General features: G+C 45.8%; 2 protein-coding genes across 2 annotated transcripts in view; both read right to left on the minus strand.

Annotated features, from left to right (window-relative positions):
* CHST13 (carbohydrate sulfotransferase 13) overlaps positions 1–24,222 on the minus strand; it is an 841,732-nt gene that overhangs the window by 316,319 nt on the left and 501,191 nt on the right. The window lies entirely within an intron of this gene.
* The window catches only part of TXNRD3 (thioredoxin reductase 3), a 61,170-nt gene that overhangs the window by 34,435 nt on the left and 2,513 nt on the right, over positions 1–24,222 (minus strand). The window contains exons 2-4 of the mRNA XM_068253077.1: positions 12,088–12,148; positions 4,215–4,324; positions 2,268–2,375 (exon numbers count right to left, since the gene is read on the minus strand). Of these exons, the coding sequence (XP_068109178.1) occupies positions 2,268–2,375; positions 4,215–4,324; positions 12,088–12,148 (279 nt within the window). The remainder of the gene's footprint in view (positions 1–2,267; positions 2,376–4,214; positions 4,325–12,087; positions 12,149–24,222) is intronic.

Raw genomic sequence — 24,222 nt, forward strand, 5'->3', positions numbered from 1 at the left:
AATATAACAGGACAGGTTTGGCAATGGAATTGTAAATAGTTCATTCAAAATAACTCTTAGACCTGGTTCACATCGGCCTTAAAGGAGTTATCCGGCACAATAAAGAAAATAAACGCTACTTACCGGGGGCTTCCTCCAGCCCCAAGCTCCCAGCATGTCCCACACCGCACCTCTGCCTGCAGCCGTTCGCAGCAGGTCCGTCCCGGTCCCAGGTCCGCCACGTGGGCCGGAGCGGACTGCGCAGTAGTTCTGTGCGGTCCGCTCCACCCCGGGTGGCGGTGATCGACAGCGCTGCACTGCAGGCGCAGTACAGAGCGACCTGGAGGTCGCGCTGACATCGCCAGGGACCGGGACGGACCTGCGGCGAAAGGCTGCTGGCAGAGCTGCGGCGTGGGACATGCTGGGAGCTTGGGGCTGGAGGAAGCCCCCGGTAAGTAGCATTTATTTTCTTTATTGTGCCCGGATAACTCCTTTAAAGGAAACCTGAGCTGGGCTGGATAGAAAAAAAAATGATATATATATACCTCTAGGCTGATCGCTCCTTCACTATCTTCTCGCTTCGCCTGGATCCTCTGCAATACTCCCGGCACAGTCCTTTGGTCTGGGGCCTACTGTGCATGTGTAGTGCATCCGCGCCCCCATCGCTTGGAGCGTTCGGCGCCGATGTGCAGAACGCTCCGGGCCATGGGCGTGCGACGGGGAGTGTATGCGCTTCCGGACTGCACCCAGACTGAAGGACTTTCAATGATCGACATGTCAGTCACATTGACCACATGCTAACGGAACAGAGGGTCACGGGTGGAAAACTGATGCCTTTTAAAAATTAATCTGTTTGACAGATCAGTTTTTCATTCGCGCAAGCGTGAACTGGGCCTTGCAGTCAGAAAACCTCTCTGCTTAGGGCCCATTTCCACTAGAATTTCCAACATTCCCCCGCAGCACATGATTAAATAACTATGGCTGTGCATGCCATGGCTTAGCAGTTTGGGTTGTGTCTAGGGCTGCCGAATCAGAAACGATCTACAGCCTGGAGCTTTTAGTCAAGAATTACAGGAAAATAGCATAGCTGCGCCTTTAAACTGAACTGTATATAACATTATTAAGCAAGATGGCGGCTTTCGGTCTGGCAGACTATAATGACAGTGATTGAACTGCCACATTCAGGAAGATGACCAAAGGCAGTCTACATACTTAAGAGTCCAAGGTGGGCTCAAAAAAATGGGGGGGGGGGGGGGGGGGAGGAGAAAGTGGATCAGGTAGCCGCAAAAACCTTGGCTCCCGTGGGCCGCAATGGTACACTCACTTTTGTGACCTCTGGGTCATGACACTGCACTGAGAGACTGTGTGTGTGTCTCCCAGCGTGCAGGGAGGAAGGGGGAGCAGCAGGAGGCACGGCCAAGGAGAGAGAGCTGCCCAATGACAGCTCAGTAAAGCCTGCAGGAACGCCCCTGGTGAGCGTTTCGAACAGAATTCCTCTCCCGTGTTTACAAAATCTTGTTGCTAAACTGGGCAGAGAGCGGTGGTTTAGGGACACAGACCCATGTCATTAGGCAGAGAACGTGCCTCTGTGTCCCTCCAGGCTAATGGCTAGCTAGGTAGAGAAGGCAGGATCATGAGGCAAGTCCTGGACCAGCACAAATAAGCACCGGGAAACTAGCTTTCTATCCTCACAAGCACACAATAAAAAGCAAGACTGCATGATTATAGTATTGCACAGAATCGGCTTTATTTGCCAAGTGTGACAGAAATTATTTATGGTACACATGCCATGATAATAGAGCAGTTAACAGACAAAAGAACATTTAGACACTCAGATAAACCAGAGAGGGGGATTACAAGACAGGAGGATGGAGGGGATACTGAGAGGCAGAAATGTAAAACTATGGTGTAATGCCTGAGAGGGTGAGAGTGCAGGAGAAGGACCACCTGGTGGTTCTGGTGGAGATGGCTCTGAGGCGGTGGCCTGAGGGGAGGCGGATGAAGAGCCTGCCGGGGTGGGTGGGGTCATTCAGTAATACTATGGTATTTTCAATTACTTTTAGGGTTTACATGAAAAGCAATGTGATCTCATGTCCCCACATCTGTGGTGCTAATAAAATCTCAGGAGTGTTGTTCAACTACGTACAGAACTGCAGATTCAAGAATTCCCTGATAGAAATGTAGAAAAATGCTACTTTCCATGATCAAGTACTAAACAGCCACTCAAGAGGAAAAAAGCAACTAGTACAAGTGAATAAATAAAACATTGCAACAATAGATGACAATACCTTAGAACAAGCGAGGCCACCCGAACCACCTCCTATGACGATTAAATCAAAATCATAAGTGACCGCCTCCATGCCCAACAGCTTCTGTAATGTTCCATCTTGCTGTGCCTGAAAGATGGGAATAAAAATTAAAAAGGGAGGATACATTTAAAGGACCACTATTGCAAAAAAAAAATTGTAAAAATTAAAATGCATGTAAACATACATATAAGTAGTATGTTTTTTCAGAGTAAAAGGAGCCATAAATTACTTTTCTCCTATGTTGCTGTCACTTACAGTAGGTAGTAGAAATCTGTCAGAACTGACAGATTTTGAAGTAGTCCATCTCTTCATGGGGGATTCTCAGCAAGGCTTTTATGCTTTATAAAGACACTCCCTGAAAAGGATTTATACAATGATGCTCGCCAGCTTCCCTGTTCGCTGCACACTTTTTTGGCAGTTGAACAGAGCAACTGCCATTCACTAAGTGCTTTTGAAACTAAACAAATCCCTGAGGGCTCGTTTCCACTATAGCGAATCCGCATGCGGGCACTGCATGCGGATTCGCATACTCAATGTTAGTGGATGGGGCTGTTTCCACGTGTGCGGCGGCGTTTTTCGGTGCGGGAAAAATCTGCACGACAGGGTCGTCAGATTTCGCGTGCGGCAGGAATGTGGGCGAATCGCCGCTAATGCATTCAATAGGGAAATCGCATGCTGCTTTGTCATGCGGATTTCCCCGCGATTTCGCATGAAAGGCAATGGAACTTTACACAGGCAGTGACATGGTTAAATTCGCCTGGCTCCTTGCCATGCGAAATCGCGGGTAAATCCGCATGGGGAAACGCAGCCACATGCGATTTCTTCAGCAGTGGAATCCAGGCGATTCCGCACCGCTACAGTGGAAACGAGCCCTGAGAATCCCCCCATGAGAAGATGGGCTAGTCCAAAACCTGTTGGTTCTGTCAGATTTCTACTACCTACAGTAAGTGACAGACACAAGAGAAAATTAATTTATGGCTCAATTTACTCTGGAAGAAATGTATTTAATGTACTTTTCAAAAATGTATGATTTTTGCAATAGTGGTCCTTTAATGTACCAACATTCTGTACAATCCTTATCAGATCAGACCCTATCGGGCAACTAACAATCACACACATAAATCTCAATACTGTACACCATGTGACGGCAAAGTGTTCCAGTTACTTTCTTTGTGTCAAACAAGGCTTGTGTCATGGAACACCCGAAGTGAGAAGTATATAGAGGCTGTCATATTTATGTCCTTTTAAACAAAGCAAGTTGCCTGGCTGCCCCCTGATCCTGTGTAATACTTTTAGCCATAAACCCTGAACAAGTATGACTGGATTAGCCACATGCTTGTTTCAGGTGTGCGATTCAGACACTACTGATGCCAGAAGATTAACAGGACTGCCAGCGTTTGAGAGGCCAAGTCTGTTTGTGGCTAAATCTTCTGAAGCTAACCCACCACAGTCCCCAATTATGGTTCCAGCCACCTTCGTAGTCATAGGAGTCGCCTCTTACTAGCATTTCTAAGAACCTTCTAACCATGTTGGATCTTCCTGCAATGGCAGCTGCTGGGATTAGAAGGCCCAGGGAACAGTACTGGTAAAAGTGACTTTGGTTCCTCAAGAAAAGAGGAATCCTGTAGTGAGAGGGATATTAAATGTCACATTTAAAGCCAATTTTCAGGGTTTTTTTTAGGTGTGTATTGGGGGTTGAGAATGCTCTCGTGAAAAGCAAGTGTGTCCTGAGAGTGTGGAAGGCTGCAGTGAGATAGGCGCGGGTTAATTCACCTGCACTTCCAAGCAGTCTATGGTGCTTGCCATCGCCTTACACTTGGAATGCAGGCGAGTTAATCCCCGCATATCTTGCTCTCCCCTCCCGCCCCCATTTCCCCCATGGTAGTTACAGGTTAAGGCTCATCTGCAGCTTAGTGAGAACGTTACCTGCTGAGTTTTATCAAATCCTCCGACGTGAGTTTTATTAACAAAGACGTTTGGAACAGTTTTCTGCCCTGTCATCTCAAAAAGGATTTCCTGAATACCGCTGCCATCCTCTAAAAATGGAAAAAGAGTGATACAATTATTTATTCATACACATTACACAGTGCTTTATAAACCACATCATTCCAATCACATCACACACTGGTCTTTTACAGCTCACAATCTATGTTCCTACAACAGTATAAAACCCACTCACCCACTATAGAATGTGTTTGATTAATTAAACGATTGGGGATTCAATTAATGGTTCCCAAAAATACCTACAAGTTGTCCCCTGTTACCGAAAGAAATAGGTACTGTAGGATCGTTCTTAAAGAGAAATTGAGATGAATAATAATAAAAAAAAAATCATACATACCTACCTGGGGCTTCATCCAGCCCTCTTCAGCTTGATCCATCCCTCAATACTGTCCTCTGCCATCTGCATCCTCCGTTACAGTTCCTGGTAACTTTGGGAGTTGGGGCTTACTACGCATGCATGGCACAGCCAAGCACCCCGCTGCACTCCCTGCGCAAGCGCAAAATGCTCCCGCACTGCACCAACTGGCCGAACTTACTGAGAGCCATAACTGAGGATCCAGGAGGCGGAAGAGACAGCGAGGAAGCAATCAGGCCAAAGGGGGCTGGAGGAAGCCCCAGGTATGTATGAATTTTTTTTTTTTTAGTATTCATCTCAGGTACACAGTAACTTGAATCCGTTCTCATGTCTAAACACTGTGCCAGCTGTCCCCTGTACCTCCATTATCAACCCCCCCACCCCATTCCACCTCTGTTCTTATGTGTTTCTTCAGCAAAATGATCATGAGCCAGACTGAAAAAAAAATCAAAATCAGCATGTGAGCACCAACAGCAATAGCATTAAGAAAACACTGGCTGGTCTGTAATAGAAATAAATTGCTGCTCTTGGTACGGGAAAGGAATTACAACAGAACAAAGTCTCGTTTATTAACTTTCCTGCACTGTGACTCAGGTGAGAGCTGCACACAATTGTCACCAAATAGCTGACCTTACAAATTCAGCCCAGGTAAACTTGACCACCTAAAGTCTTCATCTGCTGTAAATTGACCATGATAAAAAGTGTATCCAAGGTGGATCCCCCCCCCCCCCCCAAAGTTACAAACTTACCAAGGAAGAGGGATGCCTCAAGATCCTCCAGAAGCTTCCTGTGTCCTTGTCATTACCGTTGCTGTGCAGAAACCCCGGAACATATATGAAAAGAGTAGATATATCACCAGAACGCAGCAGCGCTGTATAATGCACCCTCGGATAATGTAGTTCCACCTCCAGAGATCCAAATGATTACTTTCTTCCTCTCCTAAACGTGCAACTCAGTGCACAGAAAAAAGGGAAATATGGATTCTCTCAGTGGAATAATCAATTGCAAATTTTATTCAAATGGATGGATTATTAAAACAAGTTAGTTCACACTCACATCTAGAGGGTCCTACTCCAGTAGGAACCCTCTTGGCAATAAACGCTTCCCACTCCGTGTGGTACTACAAGTACTAGCGATCAGTATAGCATTGCCCGCTCTCGTCCCGACTAGTTTCGGCCTTCCTGATGACGGCGGAAGGCCGAAACTAGTCGGGACGAGAGCGGGCAATGCTATACTGATCGCTAGTACTTGTAGTACCACACGGAGTGGGAAGCGTTTATTGCCAAGAGGGTTCCTACTGGAGTAGGACCCTCTAGATGTGAGTGTGAACTAACTTGTTTTAATAATCCATCCATTTGAATAAAATTTGCAATTGATTATTCCACTGAGAGAATCCATATTTCCCTTTTTTCTGTGCACTGAGTTGCACGTTTAGGAGAGGAAGAAAGTAATCATTTGGATCTCTGGAGGTGGAACTACATTATCCGAGGGTGCATTATACAGCGCTGCTGCGTTCTGGTGATATATCTACTGTTTTGGAGGCTGAGGATTTACCTCTACAGCGGCTGCAGTGTGTATCCTTAAGGAAAGAATACTGATTGGTATCACGTGAGGCGCCTCTATTGCACTATTGACATATATGAAAAGAGCATATTGGATGCACAATCACAGCCGCGCTCCGTCTTGTACAAGTGCCGCACCGCACCTTCACAAGTACAGCAGTGCCTGCGCTGTAAGCCAAAGCCACTAGTCCAGGAAGAGGACCAGAGCTTCCAGAGGGTCCCATGCAGAAGGGGTGATCTAGAGGAGGACACAGGAAGGATCCAGAGGCTTCCCTCTTCCTAGGCAAGTATCAGGGTTTTTCTGTCAGCATCCACCTCTAGTTTTTCTTTGTGTTTTAAGAGGTATTTAAGAATTGGGACTTTTTTTATATAATTTTCCCACATATTAGTCAAGTCATAGACTATTTTGTACCAGCACGACATCTCGTCACAGTCAGCGATTGTTTGCTAGTTCTTGAAAATAACTATAAAACTAAACTAAAATTGAAATAAAAGCTTTCATAAACTGACCTTAATCTCAAAAATACTACTTGTCTAGTTACAGTCTGATATAACATACAATAAAATGTGTCTTCACTCCGTATTGCCTGTATAATTATCCAGCCTGTGTTTATCCCAGGATAATTTCATCTGTGTAAAACAAGTACAATTCCCTCCCAGCACACAGCATGCAATGACAGGATCCATGTTACACGGCGACCTCATATTCATTACAGACATAGCTGTACAGCAAGAAAAGCATAGCAGTGTGCTGCTTACAATCACTGTAGTTGTCATACAGAACTATTCCTTCTGTTAACTCAGCGTGAGTACAGGGACTGTGCGGCGGTGATCGGCACTGGGGCTCGTGGTCTGGACAGGATGCGTTACCCCCACAAACTATATGGGATTATCACGGTTCTGTTGCACGCTGACAAGTGTGAACAGCTTCTATTTATAAAATAGGAGCAGTTTACTGTCAGTTTAACGATGAGCGAAGGACAAAAATGAATAAATAAATGTTCGTTCTCCACTCAAGTGGGAACACAGCCTAACCCAGACTAAGTATATTTGCATGCTTGTTCCAGGTGTGTGGCTGAAACTGATACAGCCAAAATATTAATTTGGTAACCAGACAGATATTATTTAGAACCAGATCAGTAATGGCAACTCTCAGAATATCTCAGGAAAGGTCTACTTTAAAGTGTACCTAAGACGAGGGGGGAGAAAAGTTTTATACATACCTGGGGCTTCCTCCAGTCCCCTCCATACCGATCACTCCCTCGTTGCGGTCCAAAGACTCCTAGGTCACCCGGTAGCAGCCCCGTTTCCGCAGCCAGTCCACGTCCAAGCACGCTCCCCCATCTGGCTCCCGGCGATGGGAGCGCCGCTGGCACGAGCAGGCGGGCATGCGCAGTACGTCCAGCTGGTCGTGGAGAACAGAGCTGCTACCGGGAGATCTAGGAGGTTTTGGATTGCGGTGATGGACCGATCGGTACGGAGGGGGCTGGAGGAAGCCCCAGGTATGTCTTCTCCCTCATCTCAGGTTCACAATAAGGCTTGGTTTAGATGGGCAGCCTGTGGCATTGAGGGATGTCGTTCACCGCCGGGATCGACCGACACCTGCATTGAGATGAATGGGAGCATTCATCTCTATGTGTTTATTGCCGTTTGTCTGTCCGCTGCAGTCAATCTAAATGCTTCAGAAGATGCACATAGCTTGCCACAGCAGTTGTGTTCGGTGGTTCCGTGAACCCCTCTATAGGGCTCAAAACACGACGACAAGGAGAGCCAATGCCAAATGATTTTTTTTCTGGATACAGAAAAGTGTTTAATGTCGGCTAAACTAGACGTCCCCAGAAGCTTATGTGAACCGGCCCTAAAGACACAAGGTGACAAACTACTAACAATTTACATATAAGATTATAAATGAACTTTACCCTTAGTCAGAATGACTTGGGATAGCTACATCAAGATAAGCATCATAAGATTATTCATTATTATGCAGCATAATATCCCTGAGGATAAACGATACGCGATTATACAACAGTAATTGTACACCACGGATGGCTCCACACCTCTAAATGAGGAAGGTCTGCTTCAAGCTCATTTCCACTTAACATTCAGGTCACTAGTAATTATGACCTAGCCGATACACAGCTTGTATACCAAACATTTATAAGACAACTGCAGAGTCTTTTATAAGTGGACCTGAACTGTAGCACAGGACAGAAGTAAAATAAATGTAAAAAAAAAATGAAAAATAAAAATGTATCTTGTCCTATAACTTTGTTGTCAAGAGGTAAGCCACCTCCACTATTTTTTGTGTGTTTTTGACCCAGTTTTATTTGATTTTGAGTGACTCTTCCCCCTCTATGTTCAAATTTAATATATTACTTTTTGGTACATGAGAAATATTAAGTCATTCCAAATTTTACCTCTCCAAGTTCAGTGGCCTTCGAGTTGCAGCCTTTCAAACGGTCCCCAAAACCATCCCGGTTCACACAGACAGCTGCAGATAGTAAATCCACTGCCTGTCAGTTGCTCCAGTCCACTGCTAGGAAGCACTTGGTATAGGTAGTTGGGAAGTGTCTGCTTATGGAGGCACATTTGAGTGTGGTCACATCTGCACAGATGTGACATCAGGCGCTCTTTTGTTGCTCGGTAACTTGGCAAACGCGGACATACAGTTACAAATGCTGCAATTAGGCTGCATAAAATTGAACATAGAAAGAGCTCAGTGGAAGTGGGCATGGCCAGGATTACCCCTGTGCAGTAGCTCGAGACTCGGCAAACTCAGAAGGTCTCAGCTGATCAACGCAGAGCAATAGGAGGACAGCAAGGGACCTGTAAGAAGCCCCAGGTAAGTAAAAAAGAGAATTATTGATGGGTTGAGGATTGTGAACACCTTATCAAAATGTTTGTGTATAAGTTGATTACACTCACAATTGCCATGTTGATTCTAGCTGGAAAGCTTACGCTCTACAGAACAGAGCGCAGACCTTCTACATAAAAACATAAGCACACCAGGTGTTCAGAAGTGCCTGATCTGCTAACTTGCTCCAGTATGGTCGGGGTGTCAAGACTGAGGTCTTTATAGCTCTGAAGTATATTATGGGGGCAGGGGTTGTTCACCCCCCCCACCCGCCCCATTTACTTGTTGATACCATGGCCAGAAAACTAGCATACCACATTTGAGCCCTAATTTCAGTGTCAGAGTTTCATATATAACCGTTTTGCGAAAATCGCAATGACTTGCATGTTAAGAAACCCCATGGCATGGTTTCAATTCAGCCCTGCCCCACCCCTTTCTGAATTAAAGTGTCCCTGTCAGGAGCTAAAAAGTCCCCTTTTGTTGTCTGGATTATGAAACTGTACGGGACACTGCAACACCTTGAAGTGTATGCTGTGGTGATGAGCACAGTAGATAAAAAGGAAATTGAGAAATCAAGCAAATAACTAACTAGAACCAACATCCTCATACCAAACTATGCAAGAGGATGTGGCGAAACATTAATACGGGACACTAAACTTGTGAGTATTTTAACTAAACAAGGAGGCTGTTACAAAGAAAAAAGGCTTAGACACACTCACATTTGAAGACCATGCCTCCCATAAAATAAATCGCCTCTCCGCTACGTTAATCCCTCCCTAAAAAAAAACCCATATTATTAATAGGAGACCTCCTAATGTAGCAAATAAACTGGTAAAAAAAAATTGTTGCATCCCTAGGAGACCACGTATGTTCCCCGATTTGAAAGGTTTTTTCCCCTGTAAAAAAAAGACATTTGTGTAAAATATGTGAGTTTGGTGGATGCACCACTAAAACCTTCACCTCTTCAGTTAATGGGAGGGAATTTAAAATCAGTTTTTGACTTGCACTTCTAAATGGGTGGTTTATTTGGTGACGTGCCCGTGCGGCCTACAGTATGTGGGCCGCACTGGCAGGATGGCCAAGAAACGCGTCTCAGAGCGCATTTACAACATAAAGAAATCCCGAGGACAAAAAAAATATAGTATTCCGGAGCATTTTGCTCAGTGCCACAATCGGTCACCAAATGGCATTAAGTGTTTTGCCATAGACTGTGTAAAACCACATCTATCCCAGTTAGAAACCAGGTGGATCTATCAATTAGACACATTAAAACCTGGAGGATTAAATGCTCACATAGATTTTGTGTGGGTCTGTCAACTTTGGTCGCAGTCTGCACTATGGTGTTTGTCCCCTCTGCATCCCCATAACCAGGAACCAGCCGGCAGAGTCCTGGAACACATTGGACTACAGGCGGCGACATCACCACTGGGGGAAGGAGACGGTTTCCGCATTACCGTGCGACCATCAGCATGCATACAGCTCCGCTACCCATGCGTACAATCGCACGCAATATACGGAGGACGCTGCACACTGATAGGGAGGTATTTCCATACCCCCAAAAAGGTACTGTGTCACACATATGAACTGTCTCTCAGGAATTGTTGTCCACGAGTATTTGCAGTGCACAGTTTTTCTGGACGGACGAACTTAAAGGACTTACGAGGCCAAAAAAGCCTAGTACCTGCAAGATGTTTAAATGTACGGAGGACGCGGTCCGCGCCCTCCGTGCAGCTCCGCCGGGTCCCCTTCCTGAGATTGCCCCCCGTGCCAATCGCGACCCCACAGGCCGGGCTCTCGTGCCGCTCCCAATATGGCCGCTTCCTCTGGCCGCGGCTGCGCAGTTCGCCAGTGTGGCTGCGCAGCTCTAGGGCCAACCCCTCCGATCCACGCTACAGTGCGTGGTTACGTTTTCTCATTAAAGTGGACCTGAACTCTTGCACAGGACAGAAGGAAAACCGATAAATGCACCCTGTATGTATTTAGAGAGTTTAGCCTGTCTAATCTTCCCCCTCTGTGCCTAATCACAACAATTTGATGTTTCAGCCGTGTCAGCTGGCTGCCTTGGTAGAGCAGCCAATTTGTAAATACAGGATGTTAACCTAATGTCTGCAGTAGACACTGCAGATTTATTGCAGGATTTGTATCAGCTGTAACAAATGTTTTTCTTTAAAGACTATTATGCTGTTGCTCATCTTTTAGAGCAGAGGACGTTTAGTACAGGTCCGCTTTAAGGGGAAAAAAAAAATAAATAAATAAAAGTTAGAGAAATTAGCTCTCCAACAAGCAAAGGCTTAAAGAGAACCCGAGGTGGGGTTCTGACACTGCTATCTGCACACAGAGGCTGGGTCTGCTTATATTGCCCAGCCTCTGTTGCTAGCAGTGTCCCCCCAGCCCCCCCCCCCCCCCCCCCTCTGCCCCCATAAATCACAGCCGCGTTGTCGACACAACGCGTCGCAGTGGGCTGCGTTTACCTATTAGTGTCACTCTCGCTGCTCCCCCGCCTCCTGCATAGCTCCGGTCTCCGCCCGTGTCCCTCCCCTTCCGATTGGACAGCTGCAGATGTAAACACAGCCTGCTGCGTGTCAACAGCACGGCTGTGATTTATGGGGCATAGCAGAGCGCAGGGGGAACTTAGGGGGGATTGAGATAGCAAAAGAGGCTGGGCAATATAAGCAGACCTAGCCTCTGTGTGCAGATAGCATTGTCAGAACCCCACCTCATGTTCTCTTTAAGATGGTTGGGAAGAGGCTAATTAAAAAGGTAAATTGAATGAGACCTGACACCCACCTGTGGCGGAGGAAGCCATTCCACCGGTTGAACCTGTTGGAGTGCAGCCAGTATCTATACTGAATGTGAATGCATAGTTCTTTAAATCAGCTCATTGCAATCACAGGGCTGTAGAGTGACTCAGCATTCTCTGGATGTGGCTGAAGGTCACTCGCTGAACATGTCAAACATTAATGGTCAGAACTAACCAGACAAGCAAGTTTAAAGCAAGGCAATTAGCAGTAATAATCATCTTACCACTTTGATCCAGCTCCACTGCAAAGTATTCTCTGCCTAATGAGGTAAAGAGCTCCTTCACCTGTGTAAAGGGAAAAAAAATTATTGAAAAAAATTAATGCATGGGGCTTTACAACTGACACAGGAATTAAGAGGACCAGTCTATTCAAAGCTTTTTTCTCTCTTTGTAATGACATACTACAGTAAAGGTGACCATTAGTGATGGCAGCTAAGAGTACGAATCGAAAATTTTAATTCGATAGCGCAGCCCGAGGCAGAGGGGGGTTAACTAACCTATACCCCCATGCATTCCACGTAACTCCACTACTTCCTCCTTCAAACACAGAAGGAGGAAGTTGGGGTTACGTGGGGAACGCAACAGCCATGGGCGGCAGCATAGGCAAGTTAACCCCTCTCTGCTGCAGGCAGCGCTAATTTAAATTTCGATTATGAGTAGCTACGTACTCATAACTACCATCACTAGTGGCCATACATCTAGTGATTTGGTTGTACGATCAACCACTCAATTTGATCATTTTATTGAATCGAGAGAGAATCAAGCGTATTCCAGCATGCCCAACTGATGAAAAGTGGCAATCATGTCGAATGGATCAACTTCGTCATTTGAGCAGGGTGTAAGGTATCGGTCTCACAGGAATTGGCTGCTGTTCACGTCATTTGATCGATCTTTGCATTCAGTGCAAGGAAGCACAATAATCGGTCAGAGCAATTAGTGAAGGTGAAATGCATAGGATATCGCTTGTAGTGTGTGGGCCACTTGTGGATTGACTTCCAATCCAACCACACTGAATTGATTGACCAATAAAGTCAATTGTTTAGTTATTTGAAGCAAAAATTGCTAGGTGCCTGGCTACCATCCGACTCAACCCCACCTTTAATCAAACCCTCAAAACCTTTTCATGCTCGCCTACCACCCCCCCATCAGCACCATAATTCATTCTGCTGGGCACCCTCTAAACAGACCAGAGCTGTGGAGTCTGTACAAAAATTCACAGACTCCTAATTTGCATATTATAATCTTGTTGATTAAAAGTATGTAACATAAAATGCATCTCTTAACTGCCAACGCGTAGGAATTATAAAATGCAACTGACGTGAGAGGGATATGGAGGCTGCCATATTTATTCCCTTTTGAACAATACCAGTTACCTAGATATCTGGCAGATCATCTGCCTCTAGACTAAAGCCTCATCTACACGGGTAGATGAGGCTGCGATCCGGCGGCACGATTAGCCGCCGGATCGCCTCTTCCGCGTGCCCGCCGCGTCCCCGCTCGCCACGCGTGCGCCGCATTCGATTCCCCGCCGGCGCCGCTTATCTTCCGCTCGATTCCCTACCATTGTCCCCTCGTGGGGAGCGAGCAGGGAATCGGCGGTGCGGAGATCCGTCCTGTCGGATCTTATCGATTGATAAGGAGCATCGCGGCCGCATCTACTCGTGTAGATGCGGCTTAAAACTAGTCCTTGGTAAGAGTACTTGTAGAAGTTACAGACAGGAACAAAGAACATCAGGCCCTAGGCAATGTAACTGTGGGTACATGCAAGAGTGATGTGCAGGTACTCTGCAGGAGAATGAGGAGATTCTTCCTCTATTACACATTCTTCAGGTACAATCTGACCCAGGTTTATGGGTGATAGACAACACCTCTGTGTTCAATATGCACAACATTCTCAGTGGATTCCCTGCAGCTCTGTGGGAGTGAATATGTAGAGTACTACTGGGTAACTTAAAGTAAACCTGATAGAGATGAAATGAAAGTTTTATACATACCTGGGGCTTCCTTCAGCCCCCTTCAGGCTAATCAGTCCCTCGCTGTCCTCATCCGCCACCTGGACCTTCTGCTATGAGTCCTGGTACTTGAGCCAGTCTGGCGTAGTGCGCATGCACGCACTCCGCCACCGGGAGCATACTACACCTGTGCAGCACTATTGTGCAGGTGCAGAACGCTCCTGGCTGTGGGAGCGGCACCCGGCCGGACTGTGCTGAGTCGTAGCAGAAGATCCAGGTAGAGGAGGAGGCCAGCAACTGGATTAGCCTGAAAGAGGCTGGAGGAAGCCCCAGGTATGTGTACAACTTTTCTTTTCCTCTGTCTCAGGTACCCTTTAATTCGTAATCATCAAATTTTAACATATCAAATGATTTGATTTCATGAGCAAAGGGAGTGCATACATTTTCATAAACCAGCATCAGCTCAGAATTATTTCCATCTCATTGACCATCTCTATTAGTGACACAGCTACACATCAGACTTTATTCTTTCAGCATAGATGTTATTTAGTATATATGAGAGATTCCTGTGTACACATCATATATACAGTCACAGATATGTATATCTGACTTTAAAAATACAGGGACTGCTTTATTGAATCAGCACAAGTAACTATTTGATTGATTGATTTCATTTTTGTGGACTAAGCAGAGCTATTACAGTATGTATAAATTATTTGTGATGACTATTTGAGAAATAGAAAATTTTATCAGATTTTCTATTTTGATTACAGTTTAAATTCATTAGGAGTCTGTGCATTTTTTCCCCTGACTCCGGGCACCCAAAAATTGCTCTGCCTCCTCAGCCCCGAAACAGACGCACCTATTGTGTTTCTACCCCCACCCTTTAGATTGTAAGCCTCTGGCAGGGCCCTTCCCCCTGGTGTTTCCAGTTTGATCACACACCCTCATTGGCAGACACCCCTCTCGCAGACTAGAACACACTATGCATTATTACCAAAGCCATTGAACTACTGTTATCAAGGATATCTGCATGATCTTGTTTTTTGTTGTTGTGAGCTTGTATCTTAAAAGCAGAAAGAAAAGAGCTCAAACCACCAAACATTAAGACACCAGGGAGTCAGGCAGGGAACACTTGACTGCACACTTTTCCTGCATACTTTTTCTGCACAGCAAGTGTGTTTCCATGCAGGAAACGCGCACGTTTTTTTCACAGCAGCTAATGTAATTGATAGAGAAAACTGCCAAAATCATGATGCAGAATGTCAGTTTTTTTTTCTGCGTGCGAACAACATATTAAGTGTGTACTAGCCCACTGATTAACATGAGTTCTCCGTTTTTCTGTGCAGAAAACGCGCGCGAAAACAGTCAAGTGTGTTCCCTGCCTCAACCAGCAAACTCCTGGATCCCACAAAGGTGTAATCAATTGTGAAGAATAAGCAGGATGGATCTCCACCTGGATTTCGCAGTTATAGCTTAATAATTAATATAGCCTAATTTATTAGTGGTAACATAACCACAAACAGCACAACGTTTCGGCATGAAGGCCATTTGACAAAGGCCTGCATGCCGAAATGTTGTGCTGGTTGTGGCCATGTTACTACTAATAAATTAATCTATAACCGCAAAATCCAGGTGGAGACCCAGTCTTCTTAGTCTTGTATGTTAACCCATTTATCTATTGTGCAGCGCTGCATAATACGTTGGCACTTTATCATTACAAAAATAATAATTCTATATAATAAAATCGCTGTTCTTGCATTCATTGTGCCTGGTGTGCATGCGTGGCAGTGGGTGGACTTCAGACAGCGACGGGGATGGGTGGGCACATGGGCTGCATCCATGCACGCATTGCGGCCGTGGCAGCCACAGGCAACACTCCCGGCGGCGTGAACACAATGGGGGCAGGGCTGGGTCGCACACGAGCAGAACAGCTTACGCAACTGAAAGTGGATTACCGGGACTGATAGCAGGCGAACGCAGGCACCTGAGAGGACGGCAAGGGAGCAAACAGTGGTCATGGGGCTGGAGGAAGCCCCCGGTAAGTACCAATTCTTTAACCCCCTCGTCTCAGGTTAGCTTTAAGAGGAACAGGGAGGTTCACTTTACCAATACAGTATGCTGCTCGAGTGCCTGTAGTGAGGATCATCGGGGCAGCAAGCATTTTTCTTTCAGGGGCCTGTTTCCTAGCTCCTCCCGTGTATACGTACCACCATCTTGTCTTTCCTGCCACAGACTCAAATGTCTGCGGTGATATCACGTGGCCCAGCCAATGCAGAGCATGCAGAGATGTAGTCCATCATTCTGCAGCAAGGACAGATAAAAATATGGTGCATATACAAATGGAGGGGAGCTATGAAGCAGTTTACTGTAGGTAATTAAAGGGAAACTGAAGTTAGAAGAATATGGAGGCTGCCATATTTATTTTCATTTAAATAATACCATTTGCCTGACAGCCCAGCTGATCTATTCAGCTGCAGTAGTGTCTGAATGACAGCAGAACAAGCATGCAGATAATCCAGTCCGATCTGCTACATGCTTGTTCCGGGTCTATGGCTAAAAATATTAGAAGCAGAGGATCAGCATCAAATTACTTGGAAGCAAAGTCAGAGAATAAGAGGAGAAAAATGCAATAGCTGACAAGCGTGCCTGTACAGTTATTGTGCACAGCTGTGTGGCCCTAAAGATCAAGCAGTGATCATTCAGGGTGACACCCACTAAGCAAAGCCTTTAAAGAGAACCCGAGGTGGGTTTGAAGAATATTATCTGCATACAGAGGCTAGATCTGCCTATACAGCCCAGCCTCTGTTGCTATCCCAAACCCCCCTAAGGTCCCCCTGCACTCTGCAATCCCTCATAAATCACAGCCACGCTGCTGACAAACAGCTTGTCAGAGCTGGCTGTGTTTATCTCTATAGTGTCAGTCTGCTGCTCTCCCCGCCTCCTGCAGAACTCCAGTCCCCGCCTTCATCCCTTACCTCCCTGCTGATTGGAGGGAAGGGAGGGGGCAGGGACCGGAGCTATGCAGGAGGCGGGGAGCAGCTGAGACTGACACTACAGATGTAAACACAGCCTCACAGCACAGCTGTGATTTATGAGGGATTGCAGAGTGCAGGGGGACCTTAGTGGGGTTTGGGATAGCAACAGAGGCTGGGCTGTATAGGCAGATCCAGCCTCTGTATGCAGATAACATTCTTTAAACACACCTCGGGTTCTCTTTAACCTCCTTGGCGGTAATCCCGAGCTGAGCTCGGGGTATGCCGCCGGAGGTCGCCGCTCAGGCCTTGCTGGGCCGATTTAAGTTCTGAAAAAAGCAGCACACGCAGCCGGCACTTTGCCAGCCGCGTGTGCTGCCCGATCGCCGCTCGTCGCCATGGCGACGAGGAAAGCGAAACAAGATAGGCCGCTCATTGCGGCCTATCTTGTTACTTTCGATTGCCGGAGGCGATCGAAAGTACGCTTCCGGAGCGCCCTCTAGTGGGCTTTCATGCAGCCAACTTTCAGTTGGCTGCATGAAATATTTTTTTTTTTATTTAAAAAAAACCCTCCCGCAGCCTCCCTGGCAAAATAATTAAACCGCCAGGGAGGTTAAAAACTTTTTCATGGGAGTAAAATCAGTAACTTACTATAGCAAGCAGTATAACGAAGTAGCACACCCACCCGACACATTCATTCACAGTGAGTAATCATTTTTTATTCAATCAATTTCTACATGGAATCTTTGAAAATCAGTGTGCCTGCCTGCCAGGGTCCCAGCCCCCCTCCTGCCCCCCCAATGGTTCTCACCTGTCCGCAGCGTGGTCCTGGTCTCTGCCTTCCCTTTCCTTTCCTTTCTGGGTCTGCGTGTAGTGTAACGCAGGGGACAGACTCTAGGGGGTTGATTCACTAAACCGTGCTAACTCATAGCACGGCTGCACTATGACGCTGGTAACGTTTTAGTGCGCAATCGTGAACTTTCGCGTGCTAATGCAAATTTACACACGTAAAAAAAAAAAAAAACATTTGCACAGCAAACCGCTAGCGCTGCCGTGCTATGAGAGCATGAATTAGTGAAAAAACCCCTAGGAGCGCTGTGAATGTCTTCTGAATTACGTCACCCAGGGGCAGGAAGAGCAAGAGCAAAGGCCGGGACCAGCGGCAGACAGTCTCATCATTCTCCCGATCCGCCGCCGGTAGACCAAAATTTCCCACCCGGATCGATAAAGCCAATCAGGCTATTTCGGCCATAAATCGGTTGATTAAGAAAGCAAAATGCTGCACCTATTTCAACCAAATCAGCCGTATATCGGCTAGAGAAATCTATGAGTGTATGGCTTCACTGATAAAGTTTGACGTTGTTCTATAACAAGTGATGTATTCATTGTTCTCAACATCCTTCCCCACTGGGCAGCCCCTCTCTCGCTTTTACCATAATACTATACTATAGTACTATCAGAAACATTTACCATGGTGGCAGTTTGGGGCCAAATAAGCAGATCCGATGCTGGGCATACACGGCTCGATATTGCTGATCGATTCCACAGCCGATTCTCTTATACGCTTATTTTTCTTATCTTTTTCCATTGTCCTTGAGGGCCCATTCACACTTATAACCGCAAAACGCTGCGGGAGCGATTTTCCCATGATTAACGCGGGGGGGGGGGGGGGGGGGGGGAAAAATCACTGTACACTGCGGCAGTTTTGGAGCGATCGCGGATCGCCGCCAAACCGCTGCATGTAGCGTTTGCGGTTATCACTAACCGCAAACGCGGCAGTGAGAACACTGCCACTTGCTACAATGTGTTGCGGTTTTTAGAAAACCGCTAGGGTTTGCTATGAGCGGGAATCGCGCGATTCCCGTTCAGGTGTGAATGGGCCCTAATGCGGAATCAAGCACGGAATCGGGCGGGAGATCGGACATGTCGGAAATTATCTATCGAGCCACCTAAATGGCTCAGAATCAAGCCGTGTATTTCCAGCATGAGGGTTCATCCAAAATGCTTTTGAATTGTCCAACGTTAGAATCAAGTTTACAAGAAAACCAAAGTATTTTTCTAAATTCGGTTCCATGAAGAACAAACTGACGCAGCTGATGTTGGTACAATGCTGTGTCATGTGTAACATGTCCGCAAGCTTGTTTTAAAACTTCCTGGAATTCTTCCGCTAGGTCTGGCTGCTTAAAGAGGAACTGTAACCACATATTCAACTCATCGCCAGCATGAAGCTGACATCCACTTTATGGGGGAAAACCAAGTCTTTCCAGGAAGAAGAAGCCAAAAAACACATTAAATAGAGTGTTAAGGCATAAGCCCCGCCCACCTAATAAAGTTAGTCCGCGGCTGCATATTAATTGAGCCTGGGACGAACAGCCATCTGGGAAGTAACAGTTGTGAAACGAAGAAAAAAAAAAAAAAAAAAAAAAAAAAGCTCACGTCATCTCTGCAGGACACTTCGTGCACACTGCGGAGGGAGATGAGTACAGAGATAGCAGGGGCTGGCCGTGAGTGTGGCTCTCACTTCTCCGAGTTCTCTTCGTGCTCCGGTGGTCAGCAGGAATTCCTCTGGTCGTCTCATCTCCCAGCCTCTCCCTGAAGGCTGCATCACCTTGCCCCTCCTGCTAGCAGAGTGTAGTTTATACACTGTATACCTTGCCCAGTGTTGTGCGTCGCTTCCCTCTGCTCAATTCTTCAGCTGTCATCAGAGCCGCTCAGTGTACTAAACTGTGAACTGTGTACTGTGCTGCAGAGTGGAGCGACACAACACTGGACAAGGTATACAGGGAGTATAGCCTGCGTTTTGCAAGGAGGAGGGAGAGAGATGCTGCAGCCTTCAGGGGGGAAGAGGGGCTTGCAGGTACATGATAGTCATGTAGAGAGGGGGGAGCTCCAGTGGTCAAATAATGCTCCCTAGGTGTAATGGGTGTATGTATGTGTATATATATATATATATATATGTATGTGTATATATATATATATATATATATATATATATATATATATATATATATATATATATATATATATATATATATATTATATACTGCGACCACACATGCAGAGGGGGAGGGTTCACTAGAATACCAGGGAATACAGCTAAAAGGTATGGGGGCGACCATACTACCGGGGGTTAACGGGAAGCTTTAAGGAAGCCTGTTTTAAACTTATCTGGGGCTTTCTCCTGCCTTGTTGAGGCCACTTCATCCCTCGCCATCTCACCTGGCCACTCCTGTCCCCCGTTTCACCAGCAGCACTGGCTCCCTCATTGCACTCCCGTACCCGGAAGCAATCTCTGTCTGCCATGGGGGAGCACGGCCGGGCCACACATGCGCAGTGAAGCACAACTCAGCTAGAGTATCAGGCTGTCCAGGAGTGGCCCAGGGGAGAAGGTGAGGGACTGAGCGGCCTCAAGGGGGCTGGAGGAAGCCCCAGGTAAGTATAAAGCCTAACACGACTATCGTCTCAGGTACACTGTAAAGCCAGTAAGTATAAAAGATTTATACATACCTGGGGCTTCCTCCAGCCCCTCTGCACTGATCACTTCCATGCCGTCTTCTTCTGCCTTCTTGTTCACATGCGCAGTGCGCCCCGACTCACTGAGCTAGCAGGACTGTTAATGGAAAAACAAGAAGGCGGAGGAAGATTGGGGGAGAGGGGGGGGGATGCTGGAGGAAGCCCCATGTATGTATAAATCTTTTATACTTACTCCTCTCTGGTACACTTTAAAGAGAACCTGAAATGAAAATAAAAAGTCAAAATAACCATACACAGGTCATACTTACCTCCTGTGTAGTCTACAGCTCAATCTCTTTCTCCTCTCCTGCGCCCCATTCGTCCACTGTGATCAATGGAATTCGTCCTTAATTTTAAAGATGGCCATTACCCCCTAACAGCTTCCTGGTCAGCACACTGTTAAATTGTAATATCACCCACTTGAGCCATAGGAAAACATGGACATTACCTTGCACATTCAGTAGTAACTGACAGCTGCTGATATATAACTGACAGCAACTGGTTTATTTCAGTTCTGACAAAATATTGTCAGAACTGGAAGGGATCACTGTAAGAAGAAAATGGTGAGCTTCTGAGAGGAACTGATAGTGAGATAAGTATGTAATATTAATTTGCAGCTACGCATGTGTTTATTTTAAATAATTTTACTCGCTTCAGGTTCCCTTTAAGTCAAAAACAAAACGCAGTTAAATTTTTTTATGGGGCTTCTTGCAGCACCCTGAAGTCATCCTGTGCCCGCGCTGTCCTTCCACGACCTTCCAGACAGCATCAGTGACCCTTCTCAAAGTTGGTTAGTTGTGGCCGGTCACGAGGTACTACACATGCTTGGCCCTGGGCTGCATGCATTCTGATAGTAATGATTTTTCAGTACTGCACATGTGTTCTGTATTGCGCATGTGCAGAACGCTGCCGTGCACAGGAACGCGATGTGGCGCCTGGCCTGGGGCCATGCATACAGTTTATTGGAGGCCGATACAGCTGACGAGAGGATCGCGGACTGACAGCGTGGGCACAGGATGACTGGAGGAATACTGAGAGAAAACCAGGGTTTGAGGGAATACTCTAGTAAAGGATAGGGGACCACTAGACTGCAAGGGAAGACTTTGAAGGGGAACCACTAGACCACCAGAAAATACTGCCAATGAGAAAATCATAAGTGTATGAGCACTTTGACGCTATGCTGAAACTTGATACTAACTGTGTAGAAACAGACCTGATCTGCTTTCATTTTGCTTTCTCCTCCATGGGCCCTTTTCCATTACAAGCGCGATCGCAACTGCGCAGCATTTGTGATCGCACATGCTGCTTTATCCACTTGCCTCATTTGCACTGTTGGGATTGGAGCACGATTGCAATGAGAATCACGGAAGTCGACAACTGCATTCTGGGAAAAAATGGGAGCACTAGTGGGAAATGAGCACTGCGATTTATATGTAAATCGTGGTGCTCTCGCAATCAGTCAAAATCACAGCCAGTGGAAAAGGGCCCAGCCCATTACAATAAATCACCCTTTTTTCCATACATTTACCCTTTTACTTACTAAAACTGCGGAGCTAGTCTACTTTAGGGGACCCACCGTAAATCCCCATAGAGAATTGGAGCTGTGCTGAAAACGGAACAAATTTCCGCTTTCAGCTCTTTTAAACCCCCACAAGCTATATATCTTTGGAAAGGTTAGAATCTGCTCTAACGAATTATGCTACTTTCGGTGAGCAAAAGGTGCAACTCACCATGTAGGAAGCGCCGAACGGCCGCGATCGCGGCTCCGTCGGCCATCTTACTTCTGTGCTGCTCATATTTTTCTCCCTTCTCATTGGAGGGATTGTTAGCTGGGGGCGTGTCAGAAACTGCTCTCCCTTCTCCCCGGACAAGACAAACGCAGAACTAGCTACTGACGGGTTTTTTTTTTTTTTTCTCTGGCACGCCCCCAGCTAACAATCCCTCCAATGAGGAGGGAGAACAATATGAGCAGCACAAATGTAAGATGGCCAACGGAGCCGCGATTGCGGCCTTTCGGCGGCTCGTTCAGGGTGAGTTTCAGTTTCTTCTCACCGAAAGTGGCATCATTCGTTAGAGCAGATTCTGAGCTTTCCATACATGTATAACTTGTGGGAGTTTAAAAGAGCTGAAAGCGGAAATTTGTTCCGTTTTCAGCACAGCTCCAATTCTCTATGGGGATTTACGGTGGGTCCCCTAAAGTAGACTAGCTCCAAAACTGCTTTACAACAACCATTCAATTTTGTTTGTATATATAAACAAACACATTTTAGCCTCCTTCAGCTAGTTCTGAACTTCTTCCACACATACATTGGGCGCCTTCAGATGACATCAGTCAGTTAAAGAAGAAAAAGTGGTTACAGCCCTAGTATAACAGTTACAACTGCTGGAAGGAAGAAAAAAAAAACTGTTACTCTGCCAAGAGTAAAAATGGTTCGTCTCATCACTCTCTAGGAGTCCGTTTTTTTTGTTGTTTTTTTTCTGTTTACAGTTCCTCTTTAATGTTCTTCTTAGCTAAGTAATCCCACACTGCTCCAATTAGCTGATGTCAAGCCTCTGAGCCGGCCAATCTGACTATAAGTTCAGTGAGTGGAATTCCGCTTCCAGTGGTTAACTATATGTGTAATAAACTCCCAGATGAGGTTTACTGTCTGTTCTCCATGACGTAATAGCCACTCACTCTCTGTCCTCAGTGATAGGTCAGGGCTGAGGCACACTGGCCAGCGTTTTACACAGCAATTGATTTAAAAAAAATGCTTTTCATTCACTTGAACAAGAATCACAGCAAACTCTGATTTTGGCATGATTTTTTTTCAAAATGCAAACTCAGCTCAAAACGCTTGCAGTGTGCCTTAGCCTTGACTGCACAGGAACTGAGCCTTTTCTCAACAGGGACACAGACTACAGTATAAATTATAAACCTCTGCTGCTCTACTCAACAAGACAGTCAGGTTCCTACTTATGATACAGTAAGGAATATACGGAATACTTTGCATGCAAACTGTTTTGGAAGCTAACATCCTTCATTAATGTTAATTTGGTGCATTTGTTTTGAATGCAAGATATGTACCCTGCCTATAATTAGGCTCTGCATACCTATGCTGGTAGCCATTCAGATGCAGCCTGCGTTGGGAAGTGCTGCCACCTCTACATGCTGCCTAAAAAAAAAAAAAATTATGATACAATCTTGACTGTACAATCCCGAAATTATGTAGTAGAAGGGTAAACTGAGTACACTTTGGATACTTAATACCTGGTACAATTGACAGTCTAATAGATTATTTCTGACAGGTCCAATCTGATTTCCGATTGATCTTCAGATCACTTCTATACAAAATCGAACAGAAAAATTATTGGAAATCAGATCGGACCTGTTGGAAATCGATTCAACCGTCAATATGACAGAAAATTGCATCGTGTACCAGGCATTAGATACTCTCATATTACATACAAGTGGCAAGATTGTATAATCAAGACAGTATCATTAAGGTGGCCATCAACAATTAGATTGCCACCCAATGTGGCAAACCGATCAATTCCTCTCTGATCTAATATGATCAGAGTGCGCTTTTTACCACAAATCGATTGATAGCTGCAGCTTGTTGCATCATAGATAACCACAGATCCGATCAGGCCGCTTGATTTGGCCACAAATCTAAAGGTGGGTACACACATCAGACCATAGCCTTTGGAAAATGAAAGATCACAGACCAATTTTACCCCCTTCCATGTAGTATGAGAGCCATACCTACAATCTATTCTATGGAGCTGAACTCCATCAGATAGAAATCTTTGCAAGATGCTGCACACAAAGATGCTGTACACATGCAACAGATCAGTATCTGCAAAAGATCTGTTCCTGCAAAAGATCCATTCCTGCAAAATGCATTCATAGTCAATGATATCTGCAGATCCTCATACA

Source organism: Hyperolius riggenbachi, chromosome 9 (assembly GCF_040937935.1).
Source record: "Hyperolius riggenbachi isolate aHypRig1 chromosome 9, aHypRig1.pri, whole genome shotgun sequence".
In the NCBI taxonomy this organism is placed as follows: Eukaryota; Metazoa; Chordata; class Amphibia; order Anura; family Hyperoliidae; genus Hyperolius; species Hyperolius riggenbachi.